General features: G+C 43.9%; 1 protein-coding gene across 8 annotated transcripts in view; it reads left to right on the top strand.

Moving 5' to 3' along the window:
- GALK2 (galactokinase 2) overlaps positions 1-19,582 on the top strand; it is a 626,364-nt gene that overhangs the window by 177,954 nt on the left and 428,828 nt on the right. For all 8 annotated transcript variants that reach the window (XM_056572234.1, XM_056572231.1, XM_056572232.1 and 5 more), the window contains one exon: positions 2,016-2,106. In XM_056572234.1, the coding sequence (XP_056428209.1) occupies positions 2,016-2,106 (91 nt within the window). The remainder of the gene's footprint in view (positions 1-2,015; positions 2,107-19,582) is intronic.

The raw sequence follows: 19,582 nt of genomic DNA, 5'->3' as shown, positions 1-19,582 counted from the left end.
TTCTATTATGGGAGGGGTTAAATCATCATTTTTTTTTTTTTTTTACAATTTTATAGCCCCCATAGGGGACTATAACATGCATTACACTGATTTATTACACTGATCAATGCTATGCCATCATTAGGCAGTCATTAGGCGGTCGGATGCCTAGGAGGCAGGTACGGAACCCTCCTCATGCGTCTTAGCTGATCGGGACACCGGTGGTCCTGATCAGCCCAACTGAGCTGCCAAGAAGCTTTTGGTTTCACTTTATAGGCGGCGAACAACTTTGATCGCCGCGTCCAAAGAGTTAATGCCGGACATCTGCCTGAGCATTAGCCACGGGTCCTGGCTGCTGATAGCAGCTGGGACCATGCGGGTATGATGCGAGCTCAGCTCCTGAGCTCGCTTCATAATCCTGCTGTGCCGAAGCGCCGTTTATAAACGGTGTTCTGCGGCAAGGGGTTAAAGAAGGAAGCATGTTGCAGTGTTGGTTGGGCATAATATTTAACTTTTTTATTTATTTAATATAACTTTTTTTAAAGAAATAACTTTAATATGGTCTAAGCAATTGTGAACACCCCAATTAAAACAGACATCAGTCTGTGTAGATTCATTATTCATTGTGTGGTTTGTAGGTCTTCTTAATCTACTGAGGTATTCCTCACTGCTGCTGTGCTTACTGTTGCTATTGTTCCCCACTCCATTGTAATTTATTTTTGTGTCCTTCCTCTGCTACCCCTGTCCTCCAGCACCTTCCTCCTGCTGGGACCTCTTCTACTCTATAAGAGGCCAGAAGCCAATACATGCTCTAAAGCACATTATTGCTCTAAAATTCTGCTTTTCTATCCAATGACCTTTCGCTAAAGGCAATTCTAGGAACTTTATTCCATCTTTCCTCTAACTATAAGGTTTCTAAGATCCTGTTTTGTGCAAAGGTGTTTAACAGTTTCATTCACTTAGTTGTTGACCTGGTTTGTTTCCTAAACTCAACCGATTGTCTGCTTTCTTCCATGCCCTCCTGACCATCCTAAGTATTTGACAGCACTTTACCTGCCCTTACATCTGCTTGTGACCACACTACTGTCTTTTTTCTTGGCATTGCACACTCCCGTGGAAAAGTATTTATTTTATTTTTTTAAACTAACTGGTGCCAGAAAGTTAAAAAGATTTGTAAATTGCGTCTGTTTAAAAATCTTAATCCTTCCAGTACTTATCAGTTTCTGTATGCTCCAAAAGAAAGAAGTTCTTTTCTTTCTGATTTTCTTTTCTATCTGACCACAGTGCTCTCTGCTGCACCTCTGTCCATGTCAGGAACTGTCCAGAGCAGGAGGAAATCACTATAGCAAACCTCACCTGCTCTGGACAGTTCCTGACATAAACAGAGGTGTCAGCCGAGAGCACTGTGGTCAGACAAAAAATAACAACTGAACTTTCTCTGTGATATATAGCAACTGTTAAGTACAGGAAGGATTAAAGTTTTTAAATAGAAACAATTTCCAAATCTGTTTAACTTTCTAGCACCAGTTGATTTAAAAAATGTTTTTCCCACCGGAGTACCCCTTTAAGTTTAATGCCCTGGGGGCAGCAGAGTCCATATATTGCATAGGGGTTAAAGGGTAAAAATTGGGACCCCTTAAGCTCCATTGCTCAGTCTCGTCCTAACCAAATCCATTGCAGTCCAGATGATGGCTTTTTACTTATTCTGTGCAAGTATAATATGTAAATTTTTCTATGTAACTCACTATTTAAATTTTTCACAAATCTTGAAAAAAGTTACTAACAATATAAACACCAGTATGTGAAATCCTTATTTATGTCAACAGAATTTTGAAAGCTGGTGTTTAGTTAGAACACAGCCAAACATTCTGTGGTTTTCTATTTTCACAAACATAATAATGTGTCTCTAGTTTAGTTTATAAATGTCTTCCTGCTAGAAAATATATTTGTCCTGACTGTTTTACCCTATTTCACAAGCATGTGGCAGCAGAGAGCTATAAAAAACAAATTTTGATAACTTTTTCTTCTCTTTACAGGGACTTTTCATTAAGTCTTAATGACATTGAGATTAATAAGACAAAACCTTTGTGGCACAGTTACTTTCTGTGTGGGCTGAAAGGAATTCAGGTAAATACCAGTATGAATGGTGCTTTATCGATTATAGCTACTTGTGTTGAGAGGTCTGCAGCTCATTTTCGTTGAGAGAATAATGAAAAAGTCTACTGTTTGGGTATGTTCATATGAATAGCTAACCGTACAAGCATACTGTATGTACACTAGTAACTGTTATGGATATGGAATGAGTTAATGACATTCTAGTAAACTCGGTTCTGTAGAGGCATCCTGCTTTAATAATGAGCAGACCTTGTGCAAGCCCATCTGTGACATGTGCATGGGTAAACTCATTAAAAGCAATTGTCAGCCAGCATCCTATGATTCAACAATACAAATGACATCATGCCTAATAAGAAAATACACCGATTAAATAACTGGAAAACAGAGAGATAATTTAGAACTTAAGTTCATGCAAATCTGGACTTGACATTCTGTGCTTGTTTTTGCAAAAGGGGCTCAAAAGCCCTGTAACATTCCTTTGATTGAAGATGACCGCTGGCAGATAAATTGCTGCAGCCGCCATCTATCAAAGTGATATGAGTTCTGTATATCCTGCACGGTTTTCTGGCAATGATTTTCCAAGAATATATGATTGATTAGCATTTGCATTAATAATAATATGCTTTGAAGAGGTATTTCCATCATGTTATAGAAAATAAAATGCATGTTAAATAATCTTCCCTACAAAACAGTAGTATGCTAAAGTAATCTCCATTACAGTTTTGTATTTTCTTTTATCTAAATTTTTAAGTGTCATCAGAACTTTTTTTAGACACATTTGCATAATTTTTTTTAAATTACTTTCCCGAATGTCTAAGTAAGCAACTTTCTAAATAGACCTATTGGGGAGAAAAAAAATCCTACCATTTACCCTACTGCTCAAAAAAAAAAAAAAAAAAAAGGGCTTTGTGCTCCATGTTTAAGTTATATTCATAGAAACATAGAGGCCCTCATTTACTATTCTAAACCCGACCTCTTTTGTCGGGTTTTTTTGGCGCATCTTTGTCTGCGCCATGTCGCAGACATCGTGCGCCAGTCTGCGACACTATGCAACATTTTTTCCCGACGGACCCGATATGGATTCTCCCAAACCCGAAAAAGGGGCGTAACCCGACATTTCTGAGCTTTCCCACGTATTTATTAAGGTTTCCAACCCGAATTTGTTGAATTGTTGTGGATTTTTTCCCGACAGCTCAGAGGAGTTGGAAACCAAAACCTACAAAACCCACGTGCGACAAACAGGATGCGACATAATAATAAATACCAGGGGAAAAAAGCAATCGGGTAAGAAAGCAAGATAGACTTACAACCCGATTTTCTTAGTAAATGAGGGCCAGAATGTAATTAGAATGTAATAAGAACCATTTGGCCCATCTAGTCTGCCCAATAATCTGAATCCTATCAATAGTCCCTGGCCCTATCTTATATGAAGGATAGCCTTATGCTTATCCCATGTATGTTTAAACTCCTTCACTGTATTTGCAGCGACCACTTCTGCAGGAAGGCTATTCCATGCATCCACTACTCTCTCAGTAAAGTAAAACTTCCTGATATTACTTTTAAATTTTTGCCCCTCTAATTTAAAACTATGTCCTCTTGTGGTAGTTTTTCTTCTTTTAACTATGCTCTCCTCCTTTACTGTGTTGATTCCCTTTTTGTATTTAAAAGTTTCTATCATATCCCCTCTGTCTCTTCTTTCTTCCAAGCTATACATGTTAAGGTCCTTTAACCTTTCCTGGTAAGTTTTATCCTGCAATCCATGTATTAGTTTAGTAGCTCTTCTCTGAACTCTCTAGAGTATCTATATCCTTCTGGAGATACGGCCTCCAGTACTGCGCACAATACTCCAGGCCTCACTAGTGTTCTGTACAGCGGCATGAGCACTTCTCTCTTTCTACTGCTTATACCTCTCCCTATACATCCAAGCATTCTGCTAGCATTTCCTGCTGCTCTATTACATTGTCTTCCTACCTTTAAGTCTTCTGAAATAATTACTCCTAAATCTCTTTCCTCAGATACTGAGGTCAGGACTGTGTCAAATATTCTATATTCTGCCTGAAGGTTTTTACGCTCCAGGTTCATTATCTGGCACTTGTCCACATTAAATTTCAGTTGCCAGAGTTCTGACCATTCTTCTAGTTTTCCTAAATCCGTGTCCATTTGACGTATCCCTCCAGGAACATCAACCCTGTTACATATCTTTGTGTCATCAGCAAAAAGACACACCTTACCATCGAGACCTTTTGCAATATTACTGAAGATATTAAAGAGGCACTATCATTGTAAAAAAATTTTCATATATTGCACAACTCATTATAATATGACATTTCACAATATACAGCAGTAAATTTTTTTTTTTTTTTTTATTTTCACTGGAAATTCAAGCTCAAAATAGCCACCACTAGGGGTCGCCTGTTTTTTTAGCCAGACAGACTAGTCTAGATTTTACAGCATACTGGATATCGGTATCCAGTATAGGAGATTTCTATTGTGTATGCAAAACTACAGATAAAGGATGTGTGGACATGCTGGGAGCTGTAGTTTTAAAACAGCTGGAGGCAACACTGCTCTAAAACCGTTATTTACAAACATTGTAGCTTCAGTTGTTACTAAACTACAACTCCCAGCATGCTGAAATAGTCAAAGCTTTCTCGGACTCCTGAATGACAAAGAAGTTGATCAGACATTCAGGAGTCTGTGAAAGATGAATGACACCCATAGTGACAGCTATGCTGATTAGCATCCAGCTTTACTAGGAGAAGATAAAACAGATAGAACATGTATTCATAAAAATGCTGTACTTTTACTTAAAAAAAATCCTTGCACTAATTATATAAAGATCTATTCTTATATTTATACATTTTATCCTGTTATGAATTCACCATAATGTCTTCTGATTACTGCAGGCAAGCTCCAAGTATCTTCCTCTGACACATGACACAGCATAAAACCAGAGAGGAAAGGGTTACAGAGTAGAGAGTACTGATTGGCTGACTGATCAAGGATTGCTCCTGTTAGGGAGACAGACAGACACGCCCCCTCCAGCCTGCACAATGGAAAAGTAACTCCCCAGCAGATACATGCTTATATCTCTGGATATATAGGTCCGAGACACATAAAAATTATATGCACATGATCAGGATTGGGTCCTGAGTAACATATCACTTTTTTTATTTTTTTCTTTGCACTATGACGGGTACGCTTTAAACAATATTGGTCCCAGTACAGATCCCTGAGGTACCCCACTGGTAACAAGACCTTGCTCTGAATATACTCCATATCTGTCTTCTGACACTGTCTGTCACACTTTCACACGTTTGTGTAACAAAAAGGCAACAACAGTTGGCAGAAAATGTTCTATAGTGCACTGTTGGTTCTGTAAGATCTGTAGTGTATAGCCACTTTTAGCTTCTCTGCTAAAAATATTGTATAGGTAAATATACTTAGGTTTGATGATGGAGGGAATGTAGAGCTCTTTGTTTATATAAAAAAAACTGACATTTATTGTATTCTTCTTGACAACATGGCAGGCAGTACATAAGACAATAATTTTTCATATATATAACAGTCCTTAGTATAAGTTAGGGTTACATAGGCTTGTGTTTTTAATCTCATCTCACCGACTGGGACTTCCTTCTCAAAGGCTTAGTTACTTCATTCAGCTTCCATTCTATTTCAAGATTCTTCTGTCTCAGCTTCTCATAGCCTTCATTCTCCTTCTTCTTCCATTTTCCATTCGTCCATGCATTCCTGTCTCCCATCATGAACTCAAGTTTAACTTATACTAATAATTATGTGTGTGTATTATAATTGAGGGTGTCTTCTTTATAAGGGTATGTTCACACTGAGGGTTTGGAGAGAAATTTCCACAAGTAATTCTGCTCGCTTATTCCTCTCCAAATCATTTAGCAGTGAAAAACCCATAGCATGTAATGAAAATTCTGCTCCTCAGTTCACATTGAGGAATTTCCGCTAGCGGAATTCTGTCACTGAATTCCATTTCGCATGAAGAATGAACATGTTCTTTCTTCATGCGGAATTCGCTTTGTAACTCATATTGAACCATGTAATGTAAAAATTATTTTCAGGCCGCCACACTTCCGGGCGGAATTCCCACGGAAATTGCGCGGAATTCCGTCAAAAATTTTTTACAATGTCTCCTATGCTGCGCTGAACTCCGCACTGATTTCTGTGTGGAATTCGCACGGAATTCCGCGCAGATTCCGCACAAATTCCGAGCGGATTTGTTCAGCGCAAATTCCGCTCATATATTTGTCAGTGTGAGCGTACCCTAAATGCAGGTGTACAAACAACAACAAAAAACGTGGTCTCAAATGGCTGGAGGTGCTCAACCCCAAATGCAGATCCTGCCCTTGTAGTCCGTTGCTAGGGGCGATCCCCAGCATAAAAATGCATGCAATGGAGGATGCCTGCAGCGGACTACAAGTGCCACAATAGAATCCTACACAAGTGTGGATGTGTAACAATTAGAATACTAATACAGAAATTTAGGTGCACTACTGTGGTAGATGTATACAATGACATTGGCTAATCCCTCAACACTGATGTTAAAATTGAGACATTCGCCAGTGTATCCTTATATGAAGGACACACCAGAGCCAAGGTTTCTCAGATGGCACGGGACCTAACGCTAACCTACCTGTGCGTAATAAGCAAAAACCAGGGGCCAGTGGGCAATTACAGCAGCACTAGGTCGACATGCAGCCTGCTCCCAGTTCCCTCCAGCGTGACTAAGCACACATACAATGGAAGGGGGGAGGGAGGCTACAAGCCCCACCCAAGTTGGCTGATATAGGTGCATGGCCTCACAGGTGCAACCCTAATGCTGCCTGGAAAATGTTCAAGGAATATTAAAATATGGAGTTTACACACCTCCACGTATAAATTTACAAACAACAACAAAAAACGTGGTCTCAAATGGCTGGAGGTGCTCAACCCCAAATGCAGTTGTGCATATATACTGGGGGAGCAGATCCTGCCCTTGCAGTCCGTTGCTAGGGGCGATCCCCAGCATAAAAATGCATACAATGGAGGATGCCTGCAGCGGATTCTATTGTGGCACTTGTAGTCCGCTGCAGGCATCCTCCATTGTATGCATTTTTATGCTGGGGATCGCCCCTAGCAACAGACTTCAAGGGCAGGATCTGCTCCCCCAGTATATATGCACAACTGCATTTGGAGTTGAGCACCTCCAGCCATTTGAGACCACGTTTTTTGTTGTTGTTTGTAAATTTATACGTGGAGGTGTGTAAACTCCATATTTTAATATTCCTTGAACATTTTCCAGGCAGCATTAGGGTTGCACCTGTGAGGCCATGCACCTATATCAGCCAACTTGGGTGGGGCTTGTAGCCTCCCTCCCCCTTCCATTGTATGTGTGCTTAGTCACGCTGGAGGGAACTGGGAGCAGGCTGCATGTCGACCTAGTGCTGCTGTAATTGCCCACTGGCCCCTGGTTTTTGCTTATTACGCACAGGTAGGTTAGCGTTAGGTCCCGTGCCATCTGAGAAACCTTGGCGTTGGTGTGCGGGCTCTGGTGTGTCCTTCATATAAGGATACACTGGCGAATGTCTCAATTTTAACATCAGTGTTGAGGGATTAGCCAATGTCATTGTATACATCTACCACAGTAGTGCACCTAAATTTCTGTATTAGTATCCTAAATGCAGGTGTGTTTATCCTAATTGAGGATGTGTCTCTTAATATTGAGTGTTCTTAATTATACTTATATGGTTCAATATGAGTGCGATTAGTCTCCCTTGTGGGCTGGCAATCTATACATTACATCGTTGGTGTATTCTTCCCTGATTGGATACTCCATGTGCATGTCTGGTTTCGTTCTGCAACCATTATCCCCCCCCCCCCCCCCCCACACACACACACACACACACACACACACACTCACACACTACGGGCATACTGAAATAGTATTGTACTATGTCAATAGATTCTAAATATTTGAATATATAAATCCAGCACTATACATTGTATCTCAATGACTACCTGTAACCTTGAGAATGATATGTATTGAAAAATATAACACTGCATAATATTTAACATTCTCCCAACAGTGAGTGTGTAAGGGAACAGCAGACTGTATTTATATTGCATGCAAAATCTAGTTAAAAAGGCTTGTGGTGCCTGCTGCAGAGGCCATGTTCACACTGAGAATTTCCAGACAGAAAATTTCCATCCGGAGATTCCGAGTGCGGGCAGCGCCAACTGATATCAGTAAAAAACTTTGGCCCAATATGTTCTTAAAGGGATCACCTTAATTTTATTTATTTTTACTGATCAGATACAAATACTGAAACATGTTTCTCAACTGTTTCTGATTTATAAAGTTTTTTTTTTTCAATTTTTTGAATATTATAGGGGGCAGCCATCTTGCCTGAGCTGCTTTAACATCATTTAGAGATATGCTTAACAGCAAGTCCCATGGACAACAATAGGCTAAAGCTGTCCCGTTGGCATGATTGGGAAAGGTGTCTAGCTATGCTGTGTTGCCTTTAAAGTCCTTTTTCTAGAGGATGGAGGAGGCTGATCTGTGAGCAACAACTATGATGTGCACCGCTTTTAGCTATTTAATCGTGTCACCATTCAATGTAATCCTGTCTGTTGAAAAGGAGGGCACTGCTGAGAAGTGATTTGTACAGAACATGAAGTCTCAGCTTAGTTTTATGCCTAGTGACCATAATGGAAACTGCACAATTTTATGATTATTTTAATATATAGTTAGGTAAAGTACCGTATTTATCGGGGTATACCACGCACCGGCCTATAACACGCACCCTCATTTTACCAAGGATATTTGGGTAAAAAAAGTTTTTTACCCAAATATCCATGATAAAATGAGGGTGCGTGTGTGCGCGTGTATACCCCGATATACCCCCAGGAAAGGCAGGGGGAGAGAGGCCGTCGCTGCCCGCTTCTCTCCCCCTGCCTTTCCTGGGGTCTAGAGCGCTGCTGTCGGCCCTTTTCACCCCCTGGTTATCGGTGCCGCTGCCCGTTCTGTCCCCCTGACTATCGGTGCCGGTGCCGATAGCCAGGGGGAGAGAAGCGGCGCCGACAGCCAGGGGGAGAGAAGGGGCAGGTGCACCCATTGCCGGCGCCGCTGCCCCGTTGCCTCCCCCCATCCCCGGTGGCATAATTACCTGAGACGGGTCCGCGCTGCTCCAGGCCTCCGTCGTGCGTCCCCAGCGTCGTTGCTATGCACGGCGCCGCGCTCTGACGTCATGCGCCGCGCCGTTCAGCGCATAGCAATGACGCCGGGGACGCACGACGGAGGCCTGGAGCAGCGCGGACCCGACTCAGGTAATTATGCCACCGGGGATGGGGGGAGGCAACGGGGCAGCGGCGCCGGCAATGGGTGCCGCTGTCCCTTCTCTCCCCCTGGCTGTCGGCGCCGCTTCTCTCTCCCTGGCTATCGGCGCCGGCACCGATAGTCAGGGGGACAGAACGGGCAGCGGCGCCGATAACCAGGGGGTGAAAAGGGCCGACAGCAGCGCTCTAACCCCAGGAAAGGCAGGGGGAGAGAAGCGGGCAGCGACTGCCTCTCTCCCCCTGCCTTTCCTGGGGGTGTATCGGCGTATAACACGCACACAGACTTTAGGCTAAAAATTTTAGCCTAAAAAGTGCGTGTTATACGCCGATAAATACAGTAAAATCGAAATAAACATCAACAAAAATTCTTTAAAAATATGGTTCACATGAAACCTTGATTAAAACAATAGATAATGTTCTGATTACCCCTTATCTTTAACCTCTTAAGGACGCAGGGTTTACCTGTAAGCCCTGCACCCACTCCCCTTCTGACGTGGGCTCAGGAGCTAAGCCCGCGTCATAGCGGAGTGGTCCCAGACATGACCGATCGCTGTAATGCCCGCCATTAACCCCTTAGACGCCACAATCAAGGTTGATTGCGGCGTCTAAAATAGAAAAAAATCAATCCCTGCAGCTCAGTGGAGCAGATCAGCTGAGAGGACTTCGGGAGGGCCCTTACCTTGCCTCCTCGTCATCAGAATGGGACAAAAAAATGGTGTTTAAAAAAAAGTTCATAAATGTGAATCACCCCCCTTTCCCCATTAAAAGAAATATGTAAATAAAAATAAACATGTGGTATTGCTGTGTGTAAATGTCCAAACTATAAAAATATAACGTTAATTAAACCGCATGGTCAATGGCATATACAAAAAAATACCAAAGTCCAAAATTGTGTATTTTTGGTCATTTTTGTATACCCTAAAAAAAATTATAAAAAGCGATCAAAAAGTCCCATCAGAACAAAAATGGTACCAATAAAAACCACAGATCAAGGTGCAAAAAATGAGCCCTCACATCCCTGTATATGGAAAAATAAAAAAGTTATAAGGGTCAGAAGAGGATGATTTTAAATGGACTAATTTTCGTTCACAAAGTTATAATTTTTTAACAGAAGTAATACAAAATCAAACCTATATAACTTTAGTATCATTTAAATCACATGGACCTACAGAATAAGTTGTAATTTTAAAGTGCACTGCATGGAAATGTAAACCTCTAAATATTTTTTTGGTTTTGCAGCAGATTTTGTGTTGAAATGACTGAATTCATTACAAAGTAAAATTGTTAGTGCTTAAAAAAAAAATCCCTCATATAGGTCTGTTGGTGGAAAACTGAAATAGTTATTATTTAAAACCCTGAGTACTTAAACAAGAACTCCAGAATATCAAAATTGTCGCCCATAGTGACGGCAGTAAAAAAATAAAGATGTACATACCTTCCTCCGCTCCCCCGGGGCCTCTGATAATCGGCTCCGGACTCCGCCACGATCCACTTCCTGGTTGCCGGTGGTCGGATGAATCCTACTGCGCTCAGCCAATCACCGGCCGCAGCGAAGTCAGACTCAGCCGGCGATAGGCTGAGCGGCAGTGTGAAAACGCTTCAGGACACAAAATTCTTCACTACACTGGCACCTGCGGCCAGGGCCGAAAACTTAGCCTGTCGCCGGCCGAGTCGGGACTTCACTGCGGCCGGTGATTGGCTGAGCGCAGTAAGACTCTCCGACCACCAGGCCCCGGGGGAGCGGCGGAAGGTATGTACATCTTTATTTTTTTACTGCCGGAACTATGGGCGACAATTTTTATATTCCGGAGTTCTCCTTTAAGGGGGTTAAAGAGGCATTCCAAAGAAAAAAAGTCATATCAACTGATGCCAGAAAGTTACACAAAACTCATACCTTTCAGTACTTATCAGCTGTATTATTTTAACCTCTTAAGGATGGAGGGCGTACCTGTACACCCTACGCCCGGTTCCGGTGTCTAAAACGGGGTCGGTCCCGACTGCTATTCATACCCGGGACCCTGGGCTAACAGCGCACGGCACAGATCGTTGTGACGCGCGCTATTAACCCTTCAGACGCGGCGATCAAAGTTGACAGCCGCGTCTGAAAGTGATAGTAAATGCATCTCGGCAGCTCAGTCGGGCTGATCGGGACATCGCTATAAAATCGCGATGTCCCGATCAGCTAGGACACGAGCGGAGGTCCCCTTACCTTTCTCCGATTCGTGCAATCTGGGTTTGATTGCTCCAAGCCTGAGCTACAGGCTTTAGCAATCAAGCCCCTATCTCGCTGATCCATGCAAAGCTTATGGCTTTGCAGGGATCAGCATAAGAGATCAGTGTGTGCAGTGCTATAGCTCCCTATGGGAGCTATAGCACTGCAAAAACAAAGTGAAAAAAAAAGTTAACAAAGGTCATTTAACCCCTTCCCTAATAAAAGTTTGAATCACCCCCCTTTTTCCCATAAAAAAGCAAACTGTGTAAATAAAAATAAACATATGTGGTATCGCCACATGCGTAAATGTCCAAACTATAAAAATATATAATTAATTCAATCGCACGGTCAATGGTTTACGTGCAAAAAAATTCCAAATTCCAAAATAGCGTATTTTTGGTCACTTTTTATATCATGAAAAAATTAATAAAAAGCGATCAAAAAGTCCGATCGATACAAAAAAAATGAGTCCTCATACTGGCCCGTGCGCGGAAAAATAAAAAAATTATAGGGGGTAGAAGATGAGAATTTTTAACATATACATTTTCCTGCATGTAGTTATGATTTTTTTTCGAAGTACGACAATATCCAACCTATATAAGTAGGGTATCATTTTAACCGTATGGACCTACAGAATAAAGAGAAGGTGTCATTTTTACCAAACAATGCACTGCGTGGAAACTGAAGCCCCCAAAAGTTACAAAATTTATTTTTTTCTTCAATTTTGTCGCACAATGAATTTTTTTCCCGTTTCGCCGTGGATTGTTGGGTAAAATGACTGTCACTGCAAAGAAGAATTGGTGGCACAAAAAATAAGCCATTATATGGAATTTTATGTGCAAAATTGAAAGAGTTATGATTTTTAGAAGGTGATGAGGAAAAAAAGAAAATGCAAAAGCGGAAAAACCTTACGTCCTTTACAGGTTAAAGAGTAAGTCAATGTAGCCCATACAGTCAGACACAGTGCTCTCTGCTGCCACCTCTGTCGTTGTCAGTAACTGTCCAGAGCAGGAGAGGGTCGCTATGGGGGAATTACTCCTGCTCTGGACAGTATACAGTATTATGCAGTTTTCCATAAGCATTTTTAAAGTGCTAGTTTAGTTTAGTGGACCAGCTATATGTGAATTATTGACCCCCAGCTGTCATCTGTTCAATAATTAATATTAAGTGTTCTATTATTATGCACTCTCTCATAGCAGCTAGGCATATAATAGCGAAACATTGGAAATCCGAAAGATTACCGACACTTGAAGAAATTAAAAGAGAAGTTAACTTTTAATTGCTGGCATAAATACAAAATCTCGAGCGCCATGAATTCGGATGTGTTGTTCTTAGCTAAATGGGATGTGTGGTTACACAGCCCTTACAATACAGTCCAGAGTTAGGGATTTTGTTAATACATTGAGAAACTCACATTAAAACAAGCTCATGAAACAAACAGCCTTCCTCCCGCTTTTAGGTGATAGGACTCTTCCCCTCTATACGAACTCAATACAGATTTGCTACACACCATGTCATTACAAAGCGGGAGTATTGTTAGTATTGTTGTTCTTGTTACATTTATTACTATATGTTGATGTATTTGGCACCTCATGTATGACTTATGAATGTACTCTAGGTAATAGGTGAATATTTCAAAATATGTCAAAAAGCTGTAACTTCGGTATTTACATGTGTTACTTGCTGACATGTTCATATGTGTCCTGCCTGTTTTTGGTTTCTTTCTTCTAAATACAATAAAAATATTGTTATAAAAAAAGAAAAAAAAAAGTGTTCTGAGGAGCAACGTGTGTGGGGAAGATTACAGAAGAACAGGGGGGAAAAGTAGGAATAGGTATTTGTAGATGGGTTAAGAGGAAAGGCATGGGGGGGGGGGAGGCTTGGTGCCGAAGGAGATTGCCGCATAGCTTGTCGGCTTCCGCTCCCTGAGGCCTTCTATGAGCTATTATATGCAGTAACCCGCTTCTAATCAATGGGGAGGCACACCCGCAGGCGATCAAAAACTCCTGTTGGCCCTCATGCTGCTTCCTCCCCAGGATCCATCACCCATTACCTGAGGACCACTACTGCTCCAGTCCCGGACCTCCCACCGGCTGCCGAGGATTTAGTGAGGTGCCTCCGCTCCCGGTCAGTAGGTGCTGCAATCCCGTGGGTTGCGTGCACACCTCAACCCCCCCCACCTAACTCGCTGGCTGCTTTGTTTCGGGGCCGTCAGTAGCAGCTCTCTGACCCATCTGTTCGGGGTCCCCAGGCCTCTGCCTCCATTTAAGCACAGCCATCAACTTTTACAGGGCTCTTCTCTGTCCCAGCAAGCCCTGCGACCCCTGGGACACCAGCCTGTGCACTGGACTCCCCTGCTGGCCTTCTTGGACCTCCAGTGAGTGGCCCTTCTGGGACTTTATTAGAGGGGATTGCTGGCCCAGACAGTCCTCCTCCTCAGTATACAGATAGCACCTTGCCTGCATCATCCCTGGGCTGCATCCCGCCATCTTAGGCAGCCCTGGTAAAAGGGGACAGTGTCACTAGGAACGCTACTCCTACTGGTGCTCAGGGGTCTGCATTAACCTCTGCACTAACCCCTGCCTTGATTACTGAGGCTCTGGACGCTCCCTTGTTGCCTGTAGCAGGGGATGGAGATTGGGCTGTGCCCCCCTGTCCTTTCCACCCCTGGGGAGTGCCCTGAGACCTACCATCACCTGGTCTCTGAAACCTCAATGTCTTATGGTGACCTCCAGGCACTCTATGGGGGCCCCCCCGCTCTTCCCCACAGAGGTGTCCTGCCGATGTAATACTCCCACCGGAGACCACCATGCCTGGGGCTGAAAAATCTGGGTGGGACGCTGACCCTGGCTTGGATTGCTCGGGTGTACCGGCCTCATTGCCTTTTCCTCCTAATTGGGGTCAGCTTCTCTCACAAATCCCTACTAAAGAAGACTTTTGCTTCCTTATTTCTGAAGTCAAGGACACGTGCAGAGCCAAAATTTCCTCACTTCGCCAAGACCTTCAGCATGTGTCCAATAGGGTTGAGGGGCTTGAGGAGGAACAGGACACCACCAGGGCCTACATTGCACGCCTTCAGTCTACCATTGCTTCTCAGATTGATTTTCTCAGTAACCTTCATGACCATGTGGAAGATCTAGATAATCGGGGTCGATGCAATAACATCCGGATCCGTGGTCTCCATGAGGCGACCCAGGCGGAGGACCTTCCTGCTATGCTAGAAGCAATATTCAATATGATTCTGGGTGAGCCCCCATCTCATCTGATCAAATTGGAACGTACACACTGGGCCCTCCATCCTAAACCGTCTAATGGTCCCCCTACAGATGTCATCTGCTGTCTTACTGATTTTCAGGTGAAGGAGGAGATAATGGCTAAGGCCCGATCCCTGTGACAGTTTGACTTTGGTGCTCCAGTGCAGCTATACCAGGACTTGTCTTGGGTGACCTTTATGGAAGTGACGGATGCTCCATCCCCTCCTGGCCGTCCCCCGCTCTCACCAGATACCTTACAGGTGGTCCTTCCCATTTGCTCTACACGCCCACAAAGATGGATGCTCTGCTGTTCGGCATACTTACTCTGACCTTCCGGCCTTCTATTCTGCCCTGGACCTACCTGTTCCCCAACTGATTGACTGGGGTCTCTCTCCTCCGCCTCCCCTTCTTCCCCCTGTGGGGCAGCTTGTTCGGGCTAAATGCCCTGTTCTTGGCCGGAGGATGGCCTCCCAGGGTCAGCGGAGCCCTGCTTCTGCCCCACCTTGAGGATCTCTTCCGTGGAATGCTGTGACTGTCCTTTATTCGCCCTCCCGGGGCAGTGATGATCAGCTACCTCTCCATTGGATTCGCATATTAATACCTTGTTACTGTTATCTTTGCTAATTTGGTGCTTATTTGGTCACTGTTTCTTTGAATGCTTCATTGGTGTAGCCTCGGGGAGAGACCTCCTTGTTTTTGGTGGTTTCTTTTTGGTGCGTTCCTCTGTTTCCTTCTTTGGGGCTATAGCAGTGGTTGTGTCCTGGATAAGTTGCCTGTACGCTTTGATCTCCCCTTGCTCTTTGGCCTCCACTTTGACCACTCAGTCACTGGTTTGTTTTTTGATGTGTTGTCTTTCCGTGTTGTCCTCTTTGTTGATGTTCGTCATTTTTTTGTCTGGTCTCCTGGTGTGTCTTTCTTGTATTTTCCCTTCTTTTTTTTTTTTTCTAATTTTTCTCTAGGTGCTTCAGATTTGCATGGTCGCAACTTGATCTCTTTGGGCTGGTGGTGCTTCCCATTATCATGAATGGCTCCTTTGATGCTTTGAGTGAGTATATTGCTAATTCTGCTATGTTTTTTTAACTTTGACTCCTAATGGCTGTGTGTCTCCTTGAATGTCAAGGGTCTTAACTCTCCCTTGAAACGACGCCTTCTTCAGCGGGAGCTGGTAATGCAGCGTGCTGATATCGTATACCTTCAGGAGACACACTTCAACCATTCGGGCTCCTTTCAATTCCTTCATCACTTATATCCCCAGGTCTTTCTGGCGTCCGCTCCTCGGAAGGTTGCTAGGGTAGCTATCCTTATCTTTCGCACCTGTCCTCTGCTGGTCTCCTCCTCTTATGCTGATCCCCTGTGTCGCTTTATTTTTGAGGGTTCTCTGGGTGTAAACAGCTTCTTTTGTGTAATTTCTATGCCCCTACCTCCTCTCAAATCCCTTTTTGCAATGGGTCCTTGCTCACCTCCACCGGTACCCACCCGCAGCGTGGCTCCTAGGGGGAGATTTTAATCTAGTTTTTTCTTCCACTATGGACAGTCACTCCACGTAAGCCGCCTCCTCCCTCCCCTGTCCAGTTACGCTTTTCTTCTGTCTTTCGGCGCTTGGTTCATGCCTCCTCTCTCTATGATCTCTGCCGTATTAACCACCCTACTGATTATTCTTTTAACTTCTACTCTCACCCTCATAAACTTCATACCCGCATAGACTATTTCTTTGGTAATCTCCCTATGGTTCATATGCTTTCAGGTGCTTCCTTGGACCCTATCTCGTGGTCGGATCATAGCCCGGTTCTTCTTCCTTTCTCCCTATTTACTTCCTACTCTAGACACTGCCATTGGCACCTCAATGATTCCCTACTTACATTTCCATCTTCCCAGGACTCGATACTGCAGTGCATAACTGACTATTTTGCTACTAATGATGGATCTGTGTCCTCCCAAGCTGTTCTGTGGGAAGCTCATAAATCTGTGGTACGAGGCCATTGTATTGCATTGGGCTCTAGACTAAAACGTGACTCTGCGGCTCGCACTCGAGAACTTCGAAAACAGATCTCTGAACTTGAGGCTCTTTTGATTACTTCCCCCCCCCCCCCCCCCCTTCTTGGTGCTGAGGCGACTGGTTGTTGCTCTGTCCCAATTGGCTGATTTTGCTCTGCGGAAGGTGGAACGTCATTTGCTTTATGCTAAGCAGCGCTTTTATGGAAAAGGTAACAAAGCTCACACTATGCTAGCTAGATGCTTAAGGGATCATGCGGCCGCCCAGTCTCCCTCTGCTTTGAGGGACTCTTCCGGGGTACTTCACAATCATCTTGATAAGATTTCCCAACTCTTCTTTGATTATTACTCCAAGCTTTATTCCCTCCCTTCTCAACTTCCGTCTGGCCCGGCAGAACGTGCTGCAGTGTTGGTCTCCTACTTCTCCCGATGCAGTCTGCCGACTCTCTCGGAGTCTGATCGTGAAGTGCTAAATGCTCCTATTACTTTGGAGGAACTGTCTGAAGTGCTTAAGACTCTCCCTGTGGGGCGCTCTCCTGGTCCAGATGGTTTCACCTATTTGTACTACAAGGCTTGTTCCCCTTTTCAATTCTTTCAAGGGTGGGGAGGAAATCTGCGGTCTTTATTGCACTTACTTATCTCTTTGATCCCTAAGCTACATAAAGATCGTCACGATTGCTCCAGCTTTAGGACCATTCCTCTCCTTAAAGGAGTACTCCGGCGCACACTTTTTTCCCGTCCGGGCTGCAAAATAAAAGAAAACACACTTTCTCTTACCTGCCAACGAGCCCCCGGAGCTCCGGTACACTCCGGTACAGGTGTTCGGTCCCCGGGCTGTATTCTTCTTACTTCCTGTTAGCCCGGCACGTCACACGGAGCTTTAGCCTATCACCGGTCGCAGCGTTGTTCCGCCTCGGCCGGTGATAGGCTGAAGCTCCGTGTGACATTCCGGGCTAACAGGAAGAAAGAAGAATAAAGCCCGGGGACCGAACACCTGTACCAGAGTGTACTGGAGCTCCGGGGGCTCATTGGCAAGTAAGAGAAAGTGTGTTTTCTTTTATTTTGCAGCCTATACGGGATAAAAGGAAAATAGTGCGCGCCGGAGTACTCCTTTAACTCAGATTTCAAGCTTTTTTTGAAAGTTTTAGCGGCACGCCTATCCTGTTTTCTTTCCTCCCTTTTGCATAAGGATCAGGTGGGGTTTATTCCCTGTCGCCAGGGAGGTGATAATATAAGGAGAGTAGTGGGCCTTATAGATCTACTCAATCGGAGGTCCGAGCAGGCTTTGATTTTGAGCCTGGATGCTGAAAAGGTCTTTGATAGGCTTGGTTGGCCTTTTCTTTTTCTTACCCTTCAACAATTTGGCATTATGGGAAATTTTCTAACGGCACTGTGGGGTCTCTACTCTTCTCCTACTGCTTCTCTCAAACATCCTCATACTTCTTCCTCCTCTTTTCCTCTCTTTAATGGCACTCTGCAGGGTTGCCCTCTTTCCCACTGATCTTTGCTTTGTGTATTGAACCTCTAAACATCTCTGGGGTATCCATTCGTGATAGGGAATTTAAGATATGCCTCTCTCACTAAGCCTCTAGTATCCCTTCCTAACCTTTTCATTCCTATGGGGAGGTTTTGGGGTATAAATTAAATCTTTCCAAGTCTGAGGCACTGCTCCTGAATCTCTCTCTGTCTCTGTCTTCCCTTCTACAAACTAACTTCTCCTTTAAATTGTCGCCTTCTGCACTAAAATACCTGGGGGTGCTGTTATCTCCTTCTTACTCATCCCTCTATTCTACTAATTTTCCCTCTCTTTCGTGACTTGAGGGCTCTTATGGAGAAGTGGCAATCCCAGTATATTAATTTTTTCGGTCGTATAGCGGCGGTTAAGATGACCATCCTCCCTAAATTGCTTTATTACTTTGAGATCCTACCTGTGAGAATAACTCTTTCTGCTCTTCGCTCCTTTCAATCTGCTATTTTTTTTATTTATCTGGGATGCTAAATGGCATCTACTCCCATTGTCAGTCATGTTAGCTAGCAAATCTAGCGGGGGTTTAGGAGTACCTGTCACCAAATACTACTGTGCTTCCCATTTACGTAATTTGGTAGCATGATCCATATATCATGCCTATAGTCGGTGGATGGAGTTGGAAAAGCTATGGCTTGCTCCGGTCACCCGATTGCTCTCTTGTGTAGCTTTTCTTCCCCCTATGCTTCCTTAGGTCCGTTATTGGGTACCATGTCCTTTTCCCGTTATGTTTAGGAATATTGCTCTTGGAAGTTTAACCTTTACTCTTCTTTCTCTCCCCTTCAATCTTTTCTTTATCACCCTGCTTTTCCCTCTGGCTTGATTTCAGGGATGATGGGGCTCTAGGGGTCTATTTTGCTGGGCGGATGTGGTTGACCCTCTCTCTCGTACTCTCCTGTCCTTTGAGCAATTGTCCTCGTGTAAGAATCTCCCCCCGACTGAGGAACTTCACTACCAACAGCTTTGCCACTATCTGTCCTCTAAACGGGGGTCTCTGGCTGTGTCCTTGCCCAATGGTTTTGAACGACTGTGTCGGAGTGGACCTCAGGCAAAGGGACTTCTTTCTGCTTTCTACTCTATCCTCGTTCTTTCCCTAGATGGTGAGGCCCCGTCCCATCACTATATGCAGCGTTGGGAAGACGCCCTTCACACCACTATTAC

This window comes from Hyla sarda, chromosome 4, assembly GCF_029499605.1.
Source record: "Hyla sarda isolate aHylSar1 chromosome 4, aHylSar1.hap1, whole genome shotgun sequence".
Classification (NCBI taxonomy): Eukaryota; Metazoa; Chordata; class Amphibia; order Anura; family Hylidae; genus Hyla; species Hyla sarda.
The sequence above is the reverse complement of the archived record's forward strand: the minus strand, read 5'-3'. Positions and strand labels throughout refer to the sequence as shown.